Source organism: Sus scrofa, chromosome 13, assembly GCF_000003025.6.
Source record: "Sus scrofa isolate TJ Tabasco breed Duroc chromosome 13, Sscrofa11.1, whole genome shotgun sequence".
Taxonomy (NCBI): domain Eukaryota; kingdom Metazoa; phylum Chordata; class Mammalia; order Artiodactyla; family Suidae; genus Sus; species Sus scrofa.
This window is the reverse complement of record NC_010455.5, coordinates 189,500,422-189,522,298: the sequence shown is the minus strand read 5'-3', so window position 1 is coordinate 189,522,298 and position 21,877 is coordinate 189,500,422. Positions and strand designations below refer to the sequence as shown.

Here is a 21,877-nt window from a genome sequence, read left to right as displayed (position 1 = left end):
TGTTCTTTGTTCCCTTTTTTCTTTTTTGGCCACCTTTTGGATGAATCGAATATATTTTATGATTTTATGGTATGCCCTTTGTTGGCTTTTAGCTATTACTCTTTATTATTTTAGTGTTTGCCTTCGAGTTTATAGAAAACATTTTTAACTTTTCACGACAGTATTATAGTAATATAAATGATGTTATACCACTTCCCTTCCATTACAAGAACCTTAGAATAGAGTACTTCCATTTCTGCTTTCCTAATCTTTGGGCTGTTGGTTGTCATACTTTTTCCATACCACGTTATTACTATTTTTTAAACCGTCAGTCCTCTTTTGGAGTTCCTGTCATGGCGCAGTGGTTAACGAATCCGACCAGGAACCATGAGGTTGCAGGTTCAATCCCTGGTCTTGCTCAGTGGGTTAAGGATCTGGCGTTGCCGTGAGCTGTGGTGTAGGTTGCAGACGCGGCTTGGATCCCACGTTGCTGTGGCTCTGGCATAGGCTGGTGGCTACAGCTCCGATTGGACCCCTAGTCTGGGAACCTCCATATGCCGTGGGATTGGCCCTAGAAAAGGCAAAAAGACAAAAAAAAAAAAAAAAAAGTCAATCATCTTTTGAAGAGTGGTAGGTAATAAGACAAATATTTATTTACCTGTATAGTTACCATTTCTGATATTCTTCATTTCTTGTGTAGATCCATTTGGAATCATTTTTATTCTGTCCAAAGGACTTCCTTTAAAATTTCTGTTTATTTAGACTCATAAAGATTGCTTTTTGCTTGAGTATGTCACATGAATCACATCTTTCTTTCACCTTTATTTTAAAAGACATTTTTACTGGTATAGAATTCTGAGATGAAGATTTTTTTCTTCAGCCACCTTAATAATGATCCATTTTCTTCTTATTTGCACTGTTGGCAACAAGAACACTGTTATCATCCTTTTCTTTGTCTCTGTAAATAATATGTATCTTTTTCATCCGGCCGCTTTTAGGGTTTTTTTCCTTTATCACTAATTTTGAGCCATTTGATTTGATTATGATGTATCCCGGTGTCTTTCAGTCTGCTACGGACCCCATCTAGCTATTTTTCATGACATACATAGTAGTTTTCGTATCTAGAATTTTAATCTGGGTTTTTGTTTATTTGTTTCACATCTTCATATCTTTACTTAATTTTTGAACCTTTGGGATTTTTTGATTGGCTGTCAGGCATCATGAAGTTCACCTTGTTGAGTGCTGCGAATCTATATACCTGTACCATTCTTCAGCCTTGTTCTGTAATGCAGCTAACTTACTTGGAAACAGAGCAGTCATCGGCCTGTAGCCAGTTATCCCCCAATACTGAAACAAGATCCTTCTGAGTCATCTACCACGATTGTTGGGCTTTTCCATCTGGATGGGAACAGGTACTGTTCCTAACCGTGTATGAACACCAGACACTAAGCCTTTTGGATGGTTTTTTTTTCCCCATGACCTCTGTTTCTTTCACGCATGTGCATTAGTCCACCACATTCTCTTATAGGGCATTATCTGCAAATCTCCAGGTTCCCTCTCTGAGCAATCCTTCCTCGCTTGAGTTTGCTTTCCCATGACTGCCAGCCACTTGCATCTCTCCAGACTCTCATTCCATGTTTTCAGCTCTCTGGACTCTGCCAGGCTCTCTCTGGGTTCCCATGCCTGGAGCCACAGCCTAGAAACTCAAGGCAGTAGGCTTGGGCGATTGTAGAGCTCACCTCATTTGTTTCTCACTTCTCAGTGGTCTCTGTCCTTCACCCAATGTCTGATATCTTGCAGAACCCTAGTTCTATATATTTCGTCCTTTTTTTGGTTGTTACTGGCAGCAAGGGTAGATCCAGTTCCCGCTATTCAGTCTTGGCTGGAAGTGCAGTCTGTGTGTACATTATGTAACTAAACCAAAAGGCCACTCACTTACACTGATTCTCCTCATCATTTTGATTTTTCTTTCTATGCTAAAAGTTCAGTGCAGAAAGCTCTGAGGAACCATAAAAGAGCCTCTGGTGTTCTTCCAGAGACTGAAATAGTATCGACCCTGTTCTACCAATGACGTCACTGAGATGGAGTAGCTGGTCCAGGGTGACACCACTAGCAATGGACCGGGTGGAGCTGTGAATCACAGTTCACTGCAGTGCCTCCTTACTAGACCAGGCTTGCACTCAGAATCAAAGGCTTTTGAAAAAAGTCACATTAGAATTTTCACAATAGTCACATTAGAATTTTCATTTTCTATTCAGAAAAAGGTCTCTGCCCTGGCACTGCTCAGGAAAATCCTGTTTGTGCATCTTTGGAGAATGCATTCCTTGGTTACTCTCTTTTTCTAGGAGACTTGATTTGCGGAGGCAAGGCCATCAGCATCACTTGCCAGAGTAAGACAGGATGGTGGGTGCTGAGACCAGACTCTTAGTAGCTGACATTTAGCGAAGTATTCCAGCTAAAGGTCCAGTCTCTGAAGTAAGATTTTTGCAGAACGGTCACTGATAGAGCTAAAAATAAGAGGAAGACGGAATGGTGTCTTGAACAAATGCACATTTCAGATCATTCAGTTCAGCCCCATCAGCCATCACAGGAAAGACCGTGACAAGAAGAACTGCCAAAGTGTCAGGTGTTTTCAAAGGGGATGATTCAGATTGGGCCTAATCATGCTTGCCCTGAGTCTGGCGCTCTCATCATGTAGAATTAGACAACATGTTTATTTGAAATAAAAAGTTAAAACTGGATGAAGAAGAACTATTTAACGGTCAAAAAAAATTCAAATTATTGTTGGTTGATCCAAGGATTGCTCTCAGATTCTCACCTAGAAATGCATAAAACTCTCCCATGCAATAAAAGCTGGGACTGGATAGTCACAGGCCTGCATTCTGCGCATTACCTGCCATTTTTGTTAAGTTATTGTCTCTGTCCAAGGGTGTTATTTGAATTTTAATGTATAGCATGACATGGCACTTAGCTCCACACTTGAGGAAATTCGAGAGAATTCTAAATTCCTTCTTGAGGGCTTTTATACATTGCTGTTGAAAGACACAAATTGAAAACTTGCCAGTTAGATATTAGATATTATTCTAATATCCAGCACAAATGAACATCTCCTCAGAAAAGAAAATCATGGACTTGGAGAAGAGACTTGTAGCTGCCTGGAGAAGAGACTTGTGGGGGGGGGGAGTGGGAGGGATCAGGAGCTTGGGCTTATCAGACACAACTTAGAATAGATTTACAAGGAGATCCTGCTGAATAGCATTGAGAACTTTGTCTAGATACTCATGTTGCAACAGAAGAAAAGGTGGGGGAAAAATGTAATTGTAATGTATACATGTAAGGATAACCTGACCCCCTTGCTGTACAGTGGGAAAATAAAAAAAATTATAAAAAACAAAAAAACAAAAAAAAAAAAAAAGAAAACTTGCCAGTTAACTGTCTGAGGAAGGTCATGTCTTACATTAGAGCCGTAAATAAATATTTTTGAACTCTCCTTCATACCTAATACAGTACTTAGAAAACATGAAATATTAAGTGTCAGTTGACTCTAAGAAAATGAGTTTTAGTCAAATGGTCTTTCTATAGATTCTGTAGTTGATATTACCTTCAGAATAATTATCCCTGTAAACCTGACCAAGTTCTAGCAAATAGTCCCAGACTTTGAAACGGGAATCTCAAACAGTGTGGATTGTCTCCACAGTCTCTTTGAACCTTAGGTTTAATTTATACTTTCATTGTTTTTAAAACACAAACTCGGAAGAATTGATGTGGTAATATTTTTGTGCAGCTAGAATTCCTTGTTCTACCATAAATTTCATTTGTGAGTTCCCAAGTCTGCGTATGCTTTATGTTCTAAATTTCCTTCTTGATTAATCACATGCCTACTGGCTGATACACTGAATGACCAACCTAAAAGCACATTGTTTGAATCATATTTAGGATTTGTGCGTGTGTGTGTGTGTGTGTGTGTGTGTGTGTGTGTGCGCGCGCGCGCGCACGCGCGCACATTTCAACTATCACAATCGTTCCATCAGTCTCTCTGTGTCCATCCCATCCCCCCAGGAATAAAAAAAATTAGAATGTAGTCAGGACAAACTCTTAATCTGTAGAAGGCTAGTGACTCTTCTAAGGACCAGCTCTTCAAAACTTTCACTTCTCTAAAAGTTTCCTTGTGAAAATAAAGGACTTACACTTTTTTTTCCCAGAAAAGTTCAATTTCTTTCCAAAGTTGCATCATTCATAGTTAAACTTACATCACCCTTAGAGGCCTTTAAGCTACCAAACATAAGTACTATTTTAAACTAAGTTATCATCAGAAAGCACAGGACTTTGGCTTCTTACTTTCAAATTCAAGCCACTCATGGCCTCTTGAAATAATGAGTTAAATACTATCTGAGCCTTCCCTCCTGTAACTGTCAGGGTCTATTTCAAAGATGGAGAAAAGATGATGATACTGCCTGACTGTTAAATATTCTCTGTAATCCGAAGAGAGACTAAACTTAAGTGGGATCTTTCACAGATAAACTGAAGGCTGCCTAGGAATTTCTGTTTAAAATAAACTTTCCACTGTAGGTTTAGGTCTGGAAAACCTTAGGAGCACCTGATTACTAAGAACCAAAATGTTTTAAAGATGAGAGATGGAAAACCAAAACTTTCTTTGTAACTCTGAGATTTTGGGTATCTTTACAGATTCTTAGTCTGAATCTCCATTAGAAAGCATCCTAATTATTTTCCTGACCTTGACAACTTTTAAGCATTTTCTGTGTGAAAGTGAGAATTAGGAAACATTTCCATGAATATCTGGCTGTCTGTGTGCCAGTAGTGTTTGTTTTCTTTTGTTTCCGGTGTCTCATGAGACATCTTATCCATACTAAATTTGGATACTAAGTACCAAATGGCAGCTATCTTATCCATGCTAAATTAATTTCATGCTTGTATCTGATGCTTCACACTTAGACTCTCAATGTTTGAGGGGAAAAAAATTGGCAATTTCTTTAACACTTGCACCTTTTCCTTTCTCATTTCTATTTTTTTTTTAATTGAAGTATATTTGACTTAAAATATTATACTAGCTTTAGGTATAAAACATAGGGATTCAGTATTTTTTATAGATTGAATACCATACAAAGTTATTATATTATTACTGACTATATAGCCCATGCTGTACGTTACATTCCTGGAACTTGTTTGTTTTATAACTAGAGGTTTGTGCCTCTTAATCCTCTTCACAGATTTCACTCATTCTTCGCCTCCCCCTCCTGATGACCATTTGTTTGTTCTCTGTCTCTGTGAATCTGCTTCTGTTTTGTTACATACGTTCATTGCTTTTGTTTTTGGATGTCCCATATAAGTGAAAACATATAGTATTTGTCTGATTTATTTCATTAATCACAATACCAGCCAGGTCCATCCATATTACCACAAATGACAAAATTTCATACTTTTTTATGGCTAATATTCCTGTGTGTGTGTGTGTGTGTGTGTGTGTGTGTGTGTGTTTTGTGTGTGTGTGTGTGTGTACACCACCTCTTTTCTATCCATTCATCTGGCAGTTGGCACTTAGGTTGCTTCTATATCTTGGCAATTGTAAATAATGCTGCTATGAACATAGAGGTGCATATATCTTTCCAAATCATTTTCTTCAGATCAATACCAAGAAGTGGAATTGCTGGATTGTAGGGCAATTCTATTTTTCATTCTTTGAGGAACCTCCATTCCGTTTTCCCTAGTGGCTGTACCAGTTTGCATTCCCACCAACAGCATACTAGATTTGTTCAGCCGAATGTTAAAATTTTCTTGAGATTTCTGAAAAATGTCTTGACACATTCTTTCATAGAATGATTTGTGAAATGTACCGTTAAGGAGCATGGCTTTGTCCATAAACTGAGATTTTGCTCAGTGCTTTTTGGTGAATTTTAACAGCAGAGCAGTACATGTTGAATAAGAAGTAGCAATCATTGGAGAAAATAAAGGACAGCAGTTAATTGGCTTATTGTGTCAGGCGCGCTGGTGACAGCATGAGGTGGTTCCAACCAAATCAGCCTTTAGCCAACATCAGTATGGGTGTAACTATGTGTTTTGTAAAGTAAAAAGAAATCGAGGTGCTAAACTTGAGTATTTTCATTTTTATGTAATTGCTAAGTGCCCTTCTCCTAACAACCCTTTATTACCTGCTAATCACTTTTGGTTGTAAAAGAAATAGGAGGCACTTATAGAAAATACTTAGATAGGATATATACCCAAGTTAAATATACTGGACCCACACCTCAGTATAATGGATGGTAAATAAATTCATGTTTATTTGCTGAGATCTTAATATGTGAAGGCATTGAGAGAGATGAGTACTAAGGAATTTAAGATAGTCTATCTGCACATTTTCAATATAATCAGAATTTTGTAAAGCTGATCAGACTGCCAGGTTGAAAATCATCTGGGAGAAATATAAGTAATTATCCTATACCTTATATATTTATTATTCACTCATTCATCATTTATTGATTTTTCATTGAGATTTGTAAAAATTGGTGGGCACAAAGAAACTCATTAACTTGAGAGCTTTTAGGACAGACCCGGTGTCAAGTGGTGGGTGAAAAGACAAATGGGAGAATTAGCATTTATTGAACAAAGTCCTATAAACTATGCTGTGAGGTTTGCATGCTAGTTCAGAAAAGTCTCACATTATTACCTCCTTACCTTGCTTTGAATCCTTACCAAGCTGAACAGACATCTAGATCTTACTAAAGACCAGTGGAAAGTGTGTAACTGGAGACACTAGTGTTTTCTTTTTTAACTGCATCAAGTTAAATAGAAAATTAGGAAGTATGTAGGAAAGGCATCAGCTTGAAAGCTGTCCTGTGCCTCTGAGACCATATTCATCACCCAGACGCCCTGCACACCAGAGCCCCACTTAGTCACTGCCTTCAAAGTCAAACTAGCTCTTCATCCGATGCTGTCAAACACACAGCACTGGGAAGTCATATTTTGTTCTAGCAGAGATTTTGTGTACATATTTATATGTCAATATCTATTTTCATTTTTCTTAAAAATGAAAACATAAATGTTTGGGGTTTTTTTAGACAAATACATAGCACGTTATTTAATAATCCAGTGGTACTTCAGTGTCTGGCGTTACAGATATCTTCCCTCCAGAACAAAGAGCAACAAGGGATCTTCTTCCTAGAAACATGCATGGATGCATGTGCACAAAATGACACATGGGTTTCAAGGCATTCACTCACTCTGCAAAGCTCATCCATGAATCAGTTTAAAGATCCTAGGTTATATTTGGATTTTTGTAAGTTCAGAGAAGCAAAATTTGCCACCCTAAATGTTCCTCTTTGGCATGCAGATTCATTTAGACTGATTGTTTTTGAGGCCCCAAAGATTCAGGAAGAACCTTTGACCTTCTTCTGCCCAGCTGCCTAAAAGGATGCAGAAGACCGGTTCCAGGAAGGAAGGTGTCACCATAGATAAGTACAGTATGAACTAGGTATAGAGACAGGGAGGAACCTAGGGAGGTCTGTTAAAATTCCTCTCTGTGTCCCATTGTGTCTGTGTGGCCCAGCAAACTCTCCGAGTCAGTTACCTTCCTCCCCTTTGAAATCCCAGACCACTATTCCCAACATCCTCTTTCATCTTTTGCTGAAGATGGTGTCTCAGTGAGGGTTTAGGCTCTTTGGGTGAGTTACTCAGTTTTTCTGGTGTACGTATTATTCAACTTTGTTTGATTTTCTTCTCTGAATCTATTTCATGTCAATTTAATTCTTAGACCATCCAGAAGAACTAGAAGCCTGGAGGAAAATTTCTTCCTCCCTGACATAAGCTTTATCTGAGTTGTCTTATATTATTTCTAGTAGGTCAAGACACTGTGATTGTGGTTGAGTGTCAGGTGAGGGTGAAATTAAAAGAAATGCAAATGTGCATATCTTTGAACATGGAGTAGCCACGTAGAGGGTTTGTAAGGCAGAAATGCCAAAATCTAGGCATGAATATGAAAGCATATTGTTATAACTCTGTCATAAGAAATCAGAAGTATGTCGCAATTGGCATTTGTCAGATGATCAGACCATATGACAAATCTTTCTGGAGGTCTGTGGTATTTTAAAAACCATCTTTTGTTTACTATTTCTTCCTCAACTCTGTGGGATTTGCCTTCTGGGTTGCATTAATAATCCTGCTCCTCCTTAAGGACTTCAGCATATTTCACTGTGAAGAGTTAAACAAGAGTTGAAGATGTACAAGTCCAAACAATTTCTTCTTTGCCTTCAAGTCAGCAGATCCAAGCTCTGAATCCAGTGGATGCTAAAGCTGGTCCATTAGCATAAGTCACGGAGTTTGGAGGAGGTCCTAAGTTTAGTTCTCTGTGATGTTTTCACTGTTGTATAGCTGGGGTCTGTGTACGAAATGAAGAACCATTTCCTCTGCTCTCAATACTCTTGACACCAAATGTGCAGGAGGCTCTCCCTCACACAAACTCATTCTGACACTAACCCCAGGTGGCGGCGAAGAGCCCCACAGGTTAAAGGTACAGTCCCACTAGACTGCCCCCACTTCAGAATCCACTCACAAATCCCCACTTTTCACCTTATAATCCTGATGGACCCTGAGGGTTCCCGACCCTCTTTCCGCTTTGATAACTCACTAGAACAACTCACAGAGTAAGTACTTTATTTACGGTTAGGAATTTCCTATAAAGGATAGAACTCAGGAAGAGCCAGATATAAAAGACTGTAGGGCACAGGAAGGGGGAAGGTATGGAGTTTGCATGTCCCCTCTGGACATGGTACCCTCTTAGTGTCCTATGTGTTCTCCAAGCGGAAGCTCTCTGAATTCCATTGTTTAGGATTGTTAGGGAGGTTCCAGTTGGTAGCCATGAATGATTAAATCATTGGCCATTGTGATCAAACTCAGTCTCCTGCCCCTTTCCACTCCCTGGAGGTCCCCTCTCTCTCCCTGGAGGTAGATAATTGGGCTGAAAATTCCAACCCTCTAATCACAGGATTGGTTTCTCTAGCAACCAGTTCCCATCCTCCAAGAGGCATCTCATTAGCATACAAAAAAGACCCCCTTATCACTCCAAGGGTCTAATAAGCGCCTGTGTCTGGAACCAAGGACCAAAACCAAATATTACAACAAAAGATATTCCTGTTACCAAATTTTACTAGAGTTTGAGGATCTCTGTGTCAGGAACTAGGGGCAGAGACCAAACATGCATTTCTTTATTATATCCCAATAACCAAAATAAATTATGAACACTAACAAAATATCACAGAAAACAAAAACAAAAACCAAAAAAACTATGAAAGTTACCAGATTTGACAAACCATCCAAAGGTCCCTACTTTGTACATGACAGGATATAGAAACACCTGTCTTTAATTCCCAGGTTTGCCATCTTATGTTGAAAAAAGGACTTAATTAGAAGGATTCCTCCTCCTACATTCAAAAATTGGGTTAACGGTTCTATTCTTTCCCAGTTAACATTATTCTAGCTTTTTGTTAGCTGTGCTTAGAAAAACAAAAGGATTAATGGAAGGTTGAGATGAGACTGTGAAGTAGAAAGATGTCTTCATCTCTAAGAAGAGAGAAATTGTTAGGATAGAACATGTGGAGGCTCTGGTACTTTGTCGGTATTAGGAAGTCATCTGCTTCCTTGTGGGGGAGGGGAGGGATGGGAAATGACTTTGCCTGGGTACCACTATGCTCTGTTACAGGACAAAGCCAGAGCCAAATAGTAATCTGATGTGCTGGGAAGGGATGTTTCTAGTGCTTTCCTATTACCAAACCCTGAGAAACACTGAAGAGAGGCAGGCCTGAGAATCCATTGCCATTTTCCCGTGGCTTCTTCAAGACATCTATGTTTGACTTGGCACAGAATTGTCATTGCCAGGTTAAGGTACAAAAAAATCATGTACTGTGCTCTTCTGAAGAAAGGAATGTGTGTGAACTCTGCAGTAGACTTCAAACATTTAGCTGAACTCCAGACATGTAGCATTAAAGATGAACACAGCTGTGATCCAGAGGTTCCCATGGAATCTTCCCCGAATATTACTTTTTGGTCCAGATTTTTCTGACAGCAGTAGAATGCATGTGAAATGCTGAGGGAGGTCCATTGTGGCAAAATAAACTCAACTGACACCATCTCGACTAGAAAGAGCTTTAACTGTCTTGGGGTTTTTGGTTTTCTTTAAACCTGCACAGAGATGCTGTAACTTTTATATTTATATGCTGAAGATATCCTGAAATCCAAGATGTGGAACTGTGAAAAATAAGGACCCTAAGCCTATTTGTGAAAACAAGAGAGTCTTGCTTTTTCTTGGTAGGTGACTAACTTCCCTAGTCACAGGGATGGAAAACACTGCTCCAGGAGAGGGTTTCCTGAATAAGTTCCTTGTGACCTGGAGGCTTAGGGTGCTGCCCATAAAGTGACTGTGTACTTCCTTCTTGGCAGGATTATGCCAAGGGATTTTTAAAGGCTCTTGACAGATCATTCTCTCCCATCAAGGGCTGGTTTCAAGCACAAGTGTCTGTTATGATAAGATGCCAGATTTCTACAAGCATAAAGCCACAAAGAGAAGGCCACAAAAGGACTGAACAGGCGTGTTTTAATATACCTTCCACATGAACCGTGGAATAGAAAGCTATCCATTCAGACGTGATTGGCAATGAGTCAGTCAAATGTGTGTGATTGATCTAAAGATGGACTTTGGATCCATGGAGGACACCAGATTTATGAAATTGCATGAAAGAGCCAAGTGAAAAGGACAGTACATCTAAGAAGTGAAAGCATTAATTTTTTAAATTACATTTTATAGGGGAAAGCCTTGAAATTTCCTTTAAAATTCCACACATCAACCAGACATCAAAACTCAAGCAAGCTTCAAGAAGACAAGTTACGCTATCTTTTGAAATCAAGGAAATGAATCTTGTTGACATTTGAACATGATATAGAGTCTATAAAATATTTTCTGGGAAGAGTTCCCTGTGACAACAGTTCCCTGAAGGAGCCCAGCACACTAGGTGGATAGATTGAAAAATTGGGAATGTATCTTTTCTTGTTTGTGAGATGGTTATTTTCAACTCAGATACCTTGAAGGATATATTTTCCTGCTGCAATGACTTGTACAATTATAATTAGCTCTAGGTTATTCATTAATGTAATTAATTTTTTTTTTGACAACCAAGTTGTGCCGGGAACTGGGCCAGGAGCTAGCGCTGTGTTACACTCCTGTTCCAAGAGAGGGAAATGGTTAATGTTCCAGAATGTAAATCTTCAATTTTCAGGTTAAGTATAATCCATTTTAGTAGGGCCTACTCTTAATCCTTTAAGAAATTTCATTTTGAAATGATTTTTTTAATGCAGTGTGATTATGAAGTGAATTTAATGCAAATTGAAAAGTGCTACATCTCATGCAAATAGATGCTTTGTAATTATGGTCTAAATATAATAGTGAAACAATAGTGACAGTAAAAAAGGATTGGGTATAATTAGTCCCCTGGGGCAGATCTTTTCCTTTTATTATCTCTGTTCTTTGCTGTAAATTTTAATAATAAGATTAGCCATTCATTGGCAATATAACTAGATCGCAATATTAATAGATAGAATATCTACATTGTGAAATGAGGGAAATTTGACAGGGAAAAAAATGTTACTGTTAGTTACAGAAGATGTAAAGACTTGAGAATGATTGAAATTTTGTAGAAGTTAAAAACATGTTTCTTAATTTCTGCTTACTGTCTGTATCCTTATGATACACTGATGATTTTTTAAGCTTATTTTTTTCATCATATGAATAATCCTGTCTTTAATATAAGGCTTATGACAATAGAAATAGCCTGTTCCTTTAAGAGGATATATTTCTATAGAGACCTTAGATAATTTTTTCTATCATTTCTGTGACTGTTTTCTGTGCTTTTAATTAAATCTTTAGAACTTCATCTTTGTCCTAACACAATGAAATAAAATTCCCTAAACAGTGCAGGTTCCGTATTACTCTGCCCTACATGAAACAGCTCCAGAAGTAATTAGTTTTAAACTTTGGAAATTCTGTGTTCTGGCTAAACGTTGTAAAGGGAATTATTTCTGTGTTTGAATGATATATGCATGAATCATATACCTAAGGCCGAACTCTTTTTTTTTTTTTTTTTTTTTTTTAGCTAAAGTAGATGAAAATATAAGAGTACAGGAAAATAATCCACTTTGCCTTCTTAACTCAAATAGCATCTGTTTCTCTGGCAACATAACTGACATTTTATTTGGTGTGATATACCTACCTATTCCCACAAAAACTAATCTGTTTTTATAGTTTCCATTTCTAAGCAGGATCCTTAGAAATATGTTTACATGACTAAATCAACCAAACAGAACCTGGTAATTCATTGAATGAGGGTTGTCAGAATGTCTTTCTGGATGTCTTTCTGAATTCTCATGTCCCAAAGGCATAAGCAATAGGAAGGAAAGGCTGATGTTTATACTGATACACACACAGTGTGTGTCTGTGTTCACATAAGCATTGATGAGGTCATGGCTTACCCTGGGCTCTTAGGGCTCATTATCCTCGCAGGAACTTGTCCCCTGAGCCATCATGAAAGCCAGCGTGCTACTGTTTCAGCGTCAAGCTCTAGGGACTTGGGGTGGAGATAGGGATATATTTCCGACTCTATTTCTGAAGCATATGAAGAAATGTCAGTGTTGAATGAGATAAGTAATTTCAAACATGTGAACACATTCAGTATTTAATTATCCATCTTAGTAGAAGATAAGGATGGATTTAGAACTGGAATCCGTGGCACAAAAGCAGAATTTTTTTTATTAATACCTTTAATCTTTTGCTGGTAATCCCAAACAGATTGACAGAGAACCTTCCTATCTTGCTATTTCTCTGTACATCTGAGGTGTTCGCAGAAGCCCTAGCAGCATGCCAAAACCCAAGGACGTTATTTCAGAGATTGAATGAGCTAAATGTGGATGGTTTTTAGCACCGTGAAAAGAGCGGGTGTAAGCGTTCCCAAGAGTATTATCTGAGCTTATAAGAGCTAGAAGTCCAGACGGGGTTTCTGCAACAGACTCTCATTTCTAACTATTCAACTTTTTTGTCAGTTGTCAACTGTCTAGGTTAGTTTATTGGAATGAGTCTTTCACATGGTCCATTTTAGAGTTAACTTGAAAGGCAGGATCACTTAAGCAATCAGGAAAATGGGCTGTGGAGCCTCTTTTACTCTCCCACTGACTAGATCTGTACTTACATGGGACCAGCTCTGCCTGTAGCCCTCAACTTCCTCTGTGCCTCGCTTGCTTCATCCATGAAGTGGGGCAATACCTCTGTCATGGGGTTGATAGGAAGATTTGGTGAGTTGCTGTGTCTAAAGCACCTGAAGCACTGCCTCCTTCGTATAAACAGTTAATAAGCGTTGAAGTGTTATTGCTTAGAGAAAAGAAAAATGGGGACAGGATGGAGGCAAGGACAGTAGAAGAAACAAGCGCAGAGGAAGTAGCTGCTGTAGACTCAGTGGTATGCTGGGTAACTAACACACCTTCCTTTTTTTTGTGGGAGCGGCACCCGTGGCATCTGGAAGTTCCTGGGCTAGGGTCGAACCTGCGCCGTATGAGGCTTCTTAACACACATTTCTAATCCCCACCTGCGCTGTGTGGAAGATTGTTGTTTGAGTGGCACCAATGTGGAAACTGAGGCTTAGTCATTTTGAGACGCGTGTTTATTTTTAAATTGATGATAATGTTAGTAATACCAACTGGGCATCTCTAGAATGTGTGGCGATGGCAGGAAAAAAGAGAGAGACCCAGACATTAGTTATCAGAGTCTAGCTTAGGGCAGCAATGTCAAGGCCAGTTTGGAGCCATTACATCCAGGTGCCTGTGCTTGAAAGGGACATATTCTGAGAATAACATGCTTGCAGGAACATTGATAGGTGACTTACCACCAAAAAAAAAAAAAAAGGAAAGAAACTAACATTGAAAAGCAGTCCTTCAAAAACAATGTTCAACTGAAGTATTTTTTTCTCATAGGAGCTCTTCAAGAAAAAATTCCATGAGATCCTACTGTGTAGCACTGAGAACGTTGTCTAGATACTTGCACCATAGCACAACAATGGGAGAAAAAATTATGTATACATGTATGTGTAACTGGGTCCCCATGCTGTACAGTGGGGAAAAAAAAGTGTGTTGGGGAAAATAACAATAAAAAATAAATTTAAAAAAAATCCATTTTCTTCAAAACAACAAAGCCTTTTAGAGAGGGAAAAATAAAATAAAAATAAAGATGAAATAGAGCCACTGAGAAAGCACATTCAGCCAGACAGCTGCACAAGTAAGAGGCTGGGACACCTTGGATTAAATGCAATTAGTTGTGATCCTTTTTGTCTCCAGCCTTGGATGTATAATTACCATAGAACCAGAGGGAGTTTTTTAGGCCTCAGTGTTGAATAAAAAGCAACCTGCACATATAATATCCATCCCATTCAACAATACTTGACCTTTAATTTCTGATCCAAAAATTACCTTTTCCAAACTAACGTTCGTATAAACCTATCCTCTTTTAAATATGTCATCGATGGAGTTTGTCAGTTGTCGCTTTTACTGCTTTTCTCCTTTCAAGATTTAAAAGACCATTCTCTGATTTGGAGAATCAGCCAGATTTCACAGTGCTAAAGAGAATTGTAACAATGTACCTTCAAAAGCGATGTTTCAAGCTGCGATGCCTGCCTCGGGGTGGGGGTGGGGATTATGGAGAAGCTCATGCTTCTAGGAGAAAAGACATAAGTAAGGCCAATGAGCTCAGGTTTACTTTCTTTTCATTGTATTTATATGTTTGGTTTCTTAAGTTTAGGAATGTGGCCTGTAGAAGACATAGTAAGAGCATCCTTTCTGAGTCAGTATATTGTGTGGTTCCTGATAAAGAAACACCAGCTGGGCTGTCGAAGTTCTCACAGTTGAAGAGTGCAGTCAGAAACAGATATAATGTCATAGATTGTGTTAAGTGCAGTAGCTGGGGTTTGCATAGCATTTCATGGTAACAGAGAAAGGGCACCACTTCCATCTGGGTGTCAGGGATGTGGCCCCTAAGTTAATAAGCAAAAGGAGAAGAGGAGGCAGTCTATAAATTATTGGAGACCACACACCATCTCTGTTAATTAATTCTGTACCTTCCACCTCATTTTCAAGGTGCCCATGACTCATAGGGTAACAATAACTAGATCCAAACAGCCAAAATTCTCTTCCTGATAGGAACTTGCACAGGTAATTTTCGTTTGTTTGTTTTAATAAAGAAATGTGTGTCTTTGGAAACCATTTTACAAAAATCACATGGTAGGATGTATGTAGCAATAAAATTGTTAAAGACAGAGAAAGGAGACTTTGTCCTTTATTTGTTAGGATGAATAATTTCAAGTAAGACTGGAATAAAAATGAAATGGAGCTAATTAGAAAAAAAAATAGAAGGACTTAAGAAGAAACTTAATTGTCACTGAAAGAATTAGAATCTGATGGTGTAGAAAGATTTTAATTAAACTCTGAAGTAGAATAACACATTGGCCTTTCTTCTAGGAAAATATGATGTCTCAGAACTTATCAGCTATTCCTTGGTCTACAAATTAGTAGTGGTTAAGTTGTCCATTATGTTTCTCACTTTGATTATTATGTGCTACTGATGGAGGAATTATTTGTCCAACAATTACTGCTGAAAGAGCCATTAAGACTGTGCAGATAGAAATGTAGTCTCATATTTACTCGTGTGTATTGGAGTGGGAAAATGGGAAGGACCTAACTTAAATATGATAGATCCAAAAATCTACTCTCCTTTTAGAGCAAAATGCGCTATTTTAAAATAAAAAGGACAGTCATCATTCTATGTGTCAAATGCTAAACGCTCTTATAGAAATGAAAAGTGGCCAATCGTACAAGGAACTCCTAGTAAGGAGGGAATGGAGAATTACTTAAAAGGGAGCACTGCAAAAAGATGACCGTTGCTTTCACATTATGGAATGAATTAGCAGGACCCTCTGACCCAAAGCTATTGCAAGAAGCAATATTTTAGACAAACCTGAACATTTTTTTTCCTTTTTCTCCCCTTCCAGCCTCGTCATGTGTTCAACATGCTCAAGAAGTATGTCCGTGCCGAACAGAAAGACAGACAGCACACCCTAAAGCATTTTGAACACGTTCGCATGGTAGATCCAAAGAAAGCTGCTCAGATCCGATCCCAGGTAAGCATCCCATGTAAGAGTCATGCAACTTGGACAGTCTAGCATTCTTGCTCTCTGAGTTGGGTCTTTGGGTATTCCCAGAGTATCTTTTGGGTGTTGTACCTCTAGAGTAAGAGTTCTTTAATTCCTGGTAAATTCTAAAGGTTGTTCTAGGGCAACATGTGGTTTGGCACTTTCTGACTTATGAAAATAACAAGGAGTATAAAAATCTCAAGTGTCTATGGCCACTGATTTCTAAGGACCATTTCAAACTCTGATGACTAAAATGAAGAAACAAAAGTCTTCCACTAAAATTTGGTTCAATTGTGGAAGACAGTCATAAACTCCATTTCTATGGTCATTCTTGGATATAATGTGAGACCAAATGAAGTTTGGTCTCTCCCATTTTCAAAGCTTGGCAACTGGGAGCCACCTCTGGAAATCTGAGTTTTGCATTTCCTTCCCCAGAATTTTTAAACTATCTATCATGAAATACCCACGTGATCCCACTTATTAGAAAATCTGCAAAGACATATACATAGGGCATTGGTGGTTATTTAGGATTCTCGATATTAAGAGTCAGAGTTGGACAGAAATGGTCTTTCATTGGCTTTATAGGTTATGGTTATAAGCATACAATATAACAGGAAGATTAACGCATCTCATAAATTAGAGAACAGAATATGAGAGAACAAGAAAAAATAAAGATACCCTTTCAAGTTCAAAGTTCTAATGGCATTTGGTCAGTTTTATTTGGAAAGCTGTATCTGTCTGCGGTGCTTGGTAAGGAACATGACTATTCCTTACTCCTGAGATGGTTTACCTGGAACCACCACCCTTTGCTGCAGGTTATGACACACCTCCGTGTGATTTACGAGCGCATGAACCAGTCTCTCTCCCTGCTCTACAACGTTCCTGCTGTGGCCGAGGAAATTCAGGATGAAGTTGGTGAGTAAGCAGTTCTTTGGATGCTTTACATATAAACGTATTTTCCTCCCAAGGAGAAGATCAGGGAACTGAGTTCATCTATATCAGGAATCACCAGTGTTCTGATACGTAGATGCAAGAAGAGCAGGTTCGCTTTTACAGTGAAAACCCTTGGTGGGTAGAACTACCTCTCATCTTAGAAATTATATCAGATCTTCACTGCATACTTAGAAAAGTTGGGGGATGTAACTTGACTTTTGGTCTCTTTGTGTGATGATGAGCCACTCAAAGATTGGATTATACTTGTCAGCAATCTTCAATTAGTCAGTCCTGTAAATATCACCTTACCATGCTTTCATGCTTTACAGTTTGATAGAAACAACCCTTCCTTCATCTCTTAAGTAAGTCTTTATTATCATACCTTTATGGGTGACATGATAGCCCATTTTTCAGTTGAAAGAGCTCAGACTTAACATTTGAAGAATCTTCCTTATGTCATGTATATCCCAAGGAGCACAACATTGTGGCTCCTGATTTTGAGGTTATTGTTATATTCAATAACACATCTTTCTTTGATGCCCACCCCTGCCCCTGCAAAGCCATGGGTGTTCTCTGAACCACATTGTTGTTTAAACTTATTTAAATATGTGTTTACTATATTTCATTAAACTTTTATTTCACAATAATTATACCAGAGCTCCTGCCATGGTGCAACAGGATCAGTGGTGTTGCTTGAGCACCAGGATGCAGGTTCAATCCCCAGCCAGGCACAGCAGGTTAAGGATCCAGCGATGCCACAGCTCTGACATAGGTCACACCCTCACCTCAGATCTAATTCCTGGGCCGTGAACTCCCTATGCTGTGGGGCAGCCAAAAAAAAGTGGAGTGGAGTGGAGTGGAGTGGAGTGGAGTGGAGTGGAATGGAATGGAATGGAATGGAATGGAATGGAATAGAATAGAATAGAATAGAATAGAATAGAATAGAATAGAATAGAATAGAATAGAATAGAATAGAATAAAAATTATTACCTCATAAGAAGTTGGAAAAATAATATAGACAAGCCCAGTATAGACATCACTCATCTTCCTTCATAGTAACATCTTACATATACTGTCTGTCACACATTGTCAAAATCAGAAACCTGACATTGTGTGACCATTGTCTTGTATGTCCCTAGTTTTCTTAATGAAATCTTTAATATTTCATATATGTAAGTTCTCCTTTTTCTGCTTTTCTTGGAATGAAATAAAGTATCACATGACATAATTCTCTATTAAACCCCCAAAATCCCCCATATTTGTTTAACTTTACCTCCCAAAAGTATGCAAATGGCAGTTACCTCAGTGACTCTTTGAACATAGGCAGATGTATGTATCCTGGAGACTTGGTGCATAAATAAACAATATGTGTGTGTCCTGTTTCTCTCCACAATGAGTCCTGCCCTTTGTTAACTTGTGTGGAAGTAGGTGCAGGTTATCTGACATCAGAACACCCAAGATGTTGTGGGTGGGTATACCAATTACAGGAATTCCTGCCTTGAAGTGCCCGAAACATGGCTTGGCTTGCTTTGTAGTTTCATGCCAGGGCTATTCTACTCTTTTTTTTTTTTTTTTTTTCCTAATGTACTAATGCCTTGCAAGTGTTGTTTGTGTTACCATCAAGTATTTGACACTTATCAAGTAATTACATTGTCTGGGAAGTATTGTGTATTAATGTACAGAATTTTCTTTAAGAAATGAATGGTCTCATTAGATTATTTGTAGGATAAAATTTGCAAGGAACCTTTAAAATACTGTCTACTAAATAAGTATACAAAGTCCTCCAGTAAGTTGGAGAATGGACAAAATCAAAGAAATACCACATTCTTAATGAACTGAAGCTCAAATCATCCAGATGCATGTATTTTTGCCTTAGAGCCATCTTAAGCTTATTTTCGTAAGTGACTTCAACTGAGGCGTTGCCGGTAATACCAAACTGTAGAGGAATAAATCATTGTGCAGGACTAGAATATTCACATTCACCTTAAGTATGGTTGACTCTTTCTAATTAAATTATCAGAACTTTTTATTCAGCAAAATCCTACTGAAAGCAGTGACCATCCATGAGTCACAGTTCCACAGAAACAGGCAATGATTCAGATGTCTTGAGTGCTGCAAAATGCCTGAGAACAGGCCACACACTAAACTTCAAAATTCAGTGACCGGGAGTATGTTCAGATAGTTGGAATCACGGAATTTTTTCTTTAAAACCAAGGAAAAGAAAACTGCAGTTCCCATCGTGGCTCAGTGGTAACGAATCCAACCAGTGTCCACGAGGACATGGGTTCGATCCCTGGCCTCACTCAGTGGGTTAAGGATCTGGTTTGCCATGAGCTGTGGTGTAGGTCACAGATGCGGCTTAGAAACTGAGTTGCTATGGCTGTGGTGTAGGCTGGCAGCTGCAGCTCTGGTTGGACCCCTAGCCTGGGAACATCCATATGCCACAGGTGCAGCCCTAAAAAGACAAGAAAGGAAGAAAGAGGGAGAGAGGAAGGAAGAAAGAAAACTGAATTTGGATTAAGATCATGTTATTTTAAAAAATAGTTTTGTCATTCTAAATATATGAAACACCAAACCCTGAAATGTAATCTTTTTAAAAAAAAAAAAAATCTTTCTTGCTTCCATTTTTAAATGGCTATTTCCTGTTGGAAGAGCAGCTTGCTTTAGTGAACCTCCATTAAATAGATCTCTGTACCATTTGAGATCTTAACACTTGGTGTTAAGCCAAACAAAAGGGAAAGTGGCTTTTCTGGATGGACCTCAGTAAGTCAGTTCTTCGTTTGAAGGAACATTTCAAAACAACTTACTTTTAATATAGGAATGATAGATGAAACAAGCCTGGCCATGGGGGCTAGTTGATTAACCTGAAGGCTATTTAAGCTGAGTGCGAGTTCTTTGTAGTCTTCTCTATAGTTTTGTAGATGCTTGAGATTTTCCATAATAGAAATTGTTGGTCAACTTACGTTCTAATTAGGATATTCACAGATTTCTTCCAGTGTATATCTTAGACATTTAATAGCTTCTGAGTAAATGCTTTGCATTAGTCTGATTTGCATTCATCTGCCTTTTCTGTATGTTGCCAAACTTTAGATTTGGAGTCAGTTTAGTGTAAATAAAAAGGATACTAAATTCAGAGCTGTTGGTAACGATCCGAAAGAACCTACAAAGGCATGTGTTTTATGCAAAAGTTTGTGCTTATAAATGCAGGCAACTGGGATATGTTTACTGCATTAAAATCCCTGTATCTGGAGAGAAATACAGTGGTTTTGTTAAATACGTTGGGTAATACTTGCTCTGCAAATGAAGGGTTTTCACCATTCCTGAGGAACTGGGGGTTATCTTTAATGACATAAATATACCTGCTTCAGATAATTAATGCTCCCATGATGGTAGCATTCTCTCTTATGGATGAAAATGAGGGAGAAACTAGCCATGCCAGAAAGAAAAGGGGAAAGCGGGAGTTGGCATCAGATTTGTTGAGAACAGCAAAGTGTAACTGACTAGAGCCTAGAATTCATCGTGCCAGTGAGTTCCTGCCCTGGCCGTTTTCACCCACTGTGCTTTCCTGAGAATCTCGTCTATCTGTGCTACTCTGTTAACTCTAGTAAATCCCAACTTCATGGACCTAACAGCAGCCTCTCTACTGAGTCCTCGCGACATATTATAGACTCAGAACACAGGAGTACCTTGGTTTATTGTGCTTCGCAGCTACTGCGTTTTGTACAAATTGAAGGTTTATGGCAACCGTGCATCGAGCAAGTCTCTCAGCACCAATTTTGTAATAGCATCTGTTCACTTCGTGTCTCAGTCATGTTTGGGTTATTCCCGTGATGGTTCACATTTTTCATCGTTTTATTTGTTATGGTGATCTGTGATCAGTGATCCTTTTTGTTTTGTCTTAATTTTATTAGCATAGAGTTGATGTACAATGTTGTGTCAGTTTATGCTGTACGGCAAAGTGATTCCGTTATCCATGCATATATTCTTTTTCATATTCTTTTCCATTGTGGCTTTTCCTAGGATATTGAGTATAGTTCCCTGTGCTATACGGTAGGACTCAGTTGTTTTGTGATCAGTGATCTTTAATGTTATTGCAAAAAGATTATAGCTTGCTGAAGGCTCAGATGATGATTAGCATTTTTTAATATTTTTAATTTAAAGTGTTTACTTTTTTCTTTTTAGACGTAGTGCTATTGCACGCTTAATAGACTACAGTATAGTGTAAACAACTCGTAGATGCACTGGGAAACCAGAACATTCATGACTCACTTTATTGAGACGTTCGCTTTCTTGTAGTGGTCTGGAACAGAACCTGCAGTATCTCCAGGATATGCCTATATTTCACATGCTTCTCAAACTCCAAATAATGCACGTAAAGAAAAAATTCATTGCGTCCCTCTTAATTTCCTCATTTTTCCATCTCAGTGCTGGCTGCTCCCAGTTGTCCTCTCCTTTTCCACACTGCTTTCCTCTCCTCCATCTGTGACTGCTTATCAGTCTGAAGTCCTGTATCCTCTCCTTCCCATCTCCAAGTGGAATCCTTGCTCTAAACATCTACATCGTTAGCTCAGATCCTTATCCCTCTCGCATGAGTTTCACTCAACTCCCAACTAGTCATCCTGCCTCCTGTCTTCCCAAGGCCCCCTCCTACCCAACGTCTTCATCTTCAGGGCTGAGTTCCCTGCTAAAATGAAAATAAAACCTGTACATGTTTCTCCCTTGCTTGAAAAACAGCATCC

General features: G+C 38.6%; 1 protein-coding gene across 8 annotated transcripts in view; it reads left to right on the top strand.

Moving 5' to 3' along the window:
- The window catches only part of APP (amyloid beta precursor protein), a 281,267-nt gene that overhangs the window by 193,822 nt on the left and 65,568 nt on the right, over positions 1–21,877 (top strand). For all 8 annotated transcript variants that reach the window (XM_005670305.3, XM_005670303.3, XM_005670302.3 and 5 more), the window contains 2 exon segments: positions 16,065–16,193; positions 17,021–17,120. In XM_005670305.3, the coding sequence (XP_005670362.1) occupies positions 16,065–16,193; positions 17,021–17,120 (229 nt within the window).